We start from the raw sequence: 1,595 nt of genomic DNA, 5'->3' as shown, positions 1-1,595 counted from the left end.
GTGATAATGAATTTCTATGTGTTTCGAGTTAAGCTTATGCTAATATCGAAAAGTAATCAACTTTGATTAAGCATAACTGAGAAACTATGTGATAAAATGCACTGAAACTTCGCAAAAGTATTTATTAGGTGTTTAATTAATTTTGTTGAAAATTTTGTGATTATCTCGAATAATTTCCATTTAGGAGATATCTACCTTAATATCGTTGGAACGTGTTTAGATTCAATACAATTCACGATGCATGGTAGTAGTTTAAAATTGAAGCACGATTGATACAACACTTGAAAGAGGAAGATTAATGTAGACCGTCACCGACAAATAGTTGCCTCTCATCTCGGATTCGAATAGAGTCTCTGATCAAAGACAGTCATTCCGGTTCCGTTTCCGATTGTCAAACATCTCGAGGGAAGCTTCGACCGAAATCGTCGCCTCCGTGACCGTAGAAGCCGATAAAACAATACAGTGGTGCAGTGTGCGTGGAGAATCTCAACGATGCGAGAGTCTGGTGTTTCGAAATCGGGGGAAAGCGACGAGAAAAGTAAGGGAGAATACCCGAAGGAAGGAGAGTCGTAGAAAAAAAAAAAAGAATGAACGAGAGAAAGAGGAATTCCCGGAGGGTCGAGCGAATGGATTCGACGATAGGGGGGGAGAGAAAGAGAGAGAGTGAGAGGGGCAACCCCGTCGGGGGGTTTTGTCTTCTTCGCAGGTTGTCGCAGCTGTACGATTGTGGCACGTCCTCCAGCCACGGAGGATCCTCGGACAAGGAGCAGACCGGGCTGAGAAGCGCAGCCTCTACGAGGTCCTCGGAGTCCTTGGGGAGCTTAGATACCGAGATACCAGCCGCAGCTAGGAGGCCCCGTAGCACGAGGGGCTCGCAAAAATGGAGTAACGTACGCGCCGTCATGGCGCTCTATTCCTCGCTACGCAAGATCAAGAGGTACTCCTCTCATCCTCCGGTCAATTTCATCGAAAGATATCAACGGTTACCACGGAAATTGCACTCTCTCGCTCGTCTGTCACACGCCAATACAGATCTACACGCTCTTTGATATATACACGTTTCTCGCGTATAATTCGTACTAACGTTGTGATTTGGACTATGGTTGAGACGCGAGTCGATAATTTATCTGATCGTTAAAAAATAACTTGATATTAAACGATCCTGTGTGCTCGCCGGTGCGAAGTGCATCGCACATGGATTAATCAAGCTCGCGCAATAAACAGAGGCTCGCGTGTAAACCGTAGCCCACACAGTCCGCCTACGACACGTCTTTCTCTCTCTCTCTCTCTTCCGGAAATTGGCACGCGTGTATCTAAATACACGCTTCGCTTACCCTCACCATGTACGAATATGCAAACGAAGCTCTGCCTTATTATCGCAAACGCATAGAAATTGTCGTATAAAGAAAACGTAAAATCGAATGCATTAATCGCAAATATTTGAAAATCAACCCTTTGTACTCGAACGGCACGAAAACTAATTGCAAACTGTAATATTTAACACTAGAAAGACTGACTGCTTTTGGGCAATATAGGTATAACACATATACATATACCTGGAAATGGAGAAGGGGGAGGTAACTACAATTATTAAT

The 1,595-nt window shown here is 44.1% G+C and overlaps 1 protein-coding gene across 10 annotated transcripts in view; it reads left to right on the top strand.

Annotated features, from left to right (window-relative positions):
- Nucleotides 1-1,595, top strand: part of LOC108622443 (uncharacterized) — a 116,004-nt gene that overhangs the window by 76,142 nt on the left and 38,267 nt on the right. For 9 of the 10 annotated variants that reach the window (XR_003388838.1, XM_026811502.1, XM_026811497.1 and 6 more), the window contains one exon: nucleotides 707-937. The exons of the other annotated variant lie outside the window; for it this stretch is intronic. Coding sequence is in view for 8 of the 9 variants with exons in the window: in XM_026811502.1 (XP_026667303.1) it covers nucleotides 707-937 (231 nt within the window). In the remaining variant the exon portion in view is untranslated. The remainder of the gene's footprint in view (nucleotides 1-706; nucleotides 938-1,595) is intronic. 10 annotated transcript variants of the gene reach the window in all.

This window comes from Ceratina calcarata, unplaced genomic scaffold (assembly GCF_001652005.2).
Source record: "Ceratina calcarata isolate Rehan_Ccalc_2016 unplaced genomic scaffold, ASM165200v1 scaffold222.2, whole genome shotgun sequence".
NCBI classification, from domain to species: Eukaryota; Metazoa; Arthropoda; class Insecta; order Hymenoptera; family Apidae; genus Ceratina; species Ceratina calcarata.
This window is presented reverse-complemented; position numbering and strand designations above follow the sequence as displayed.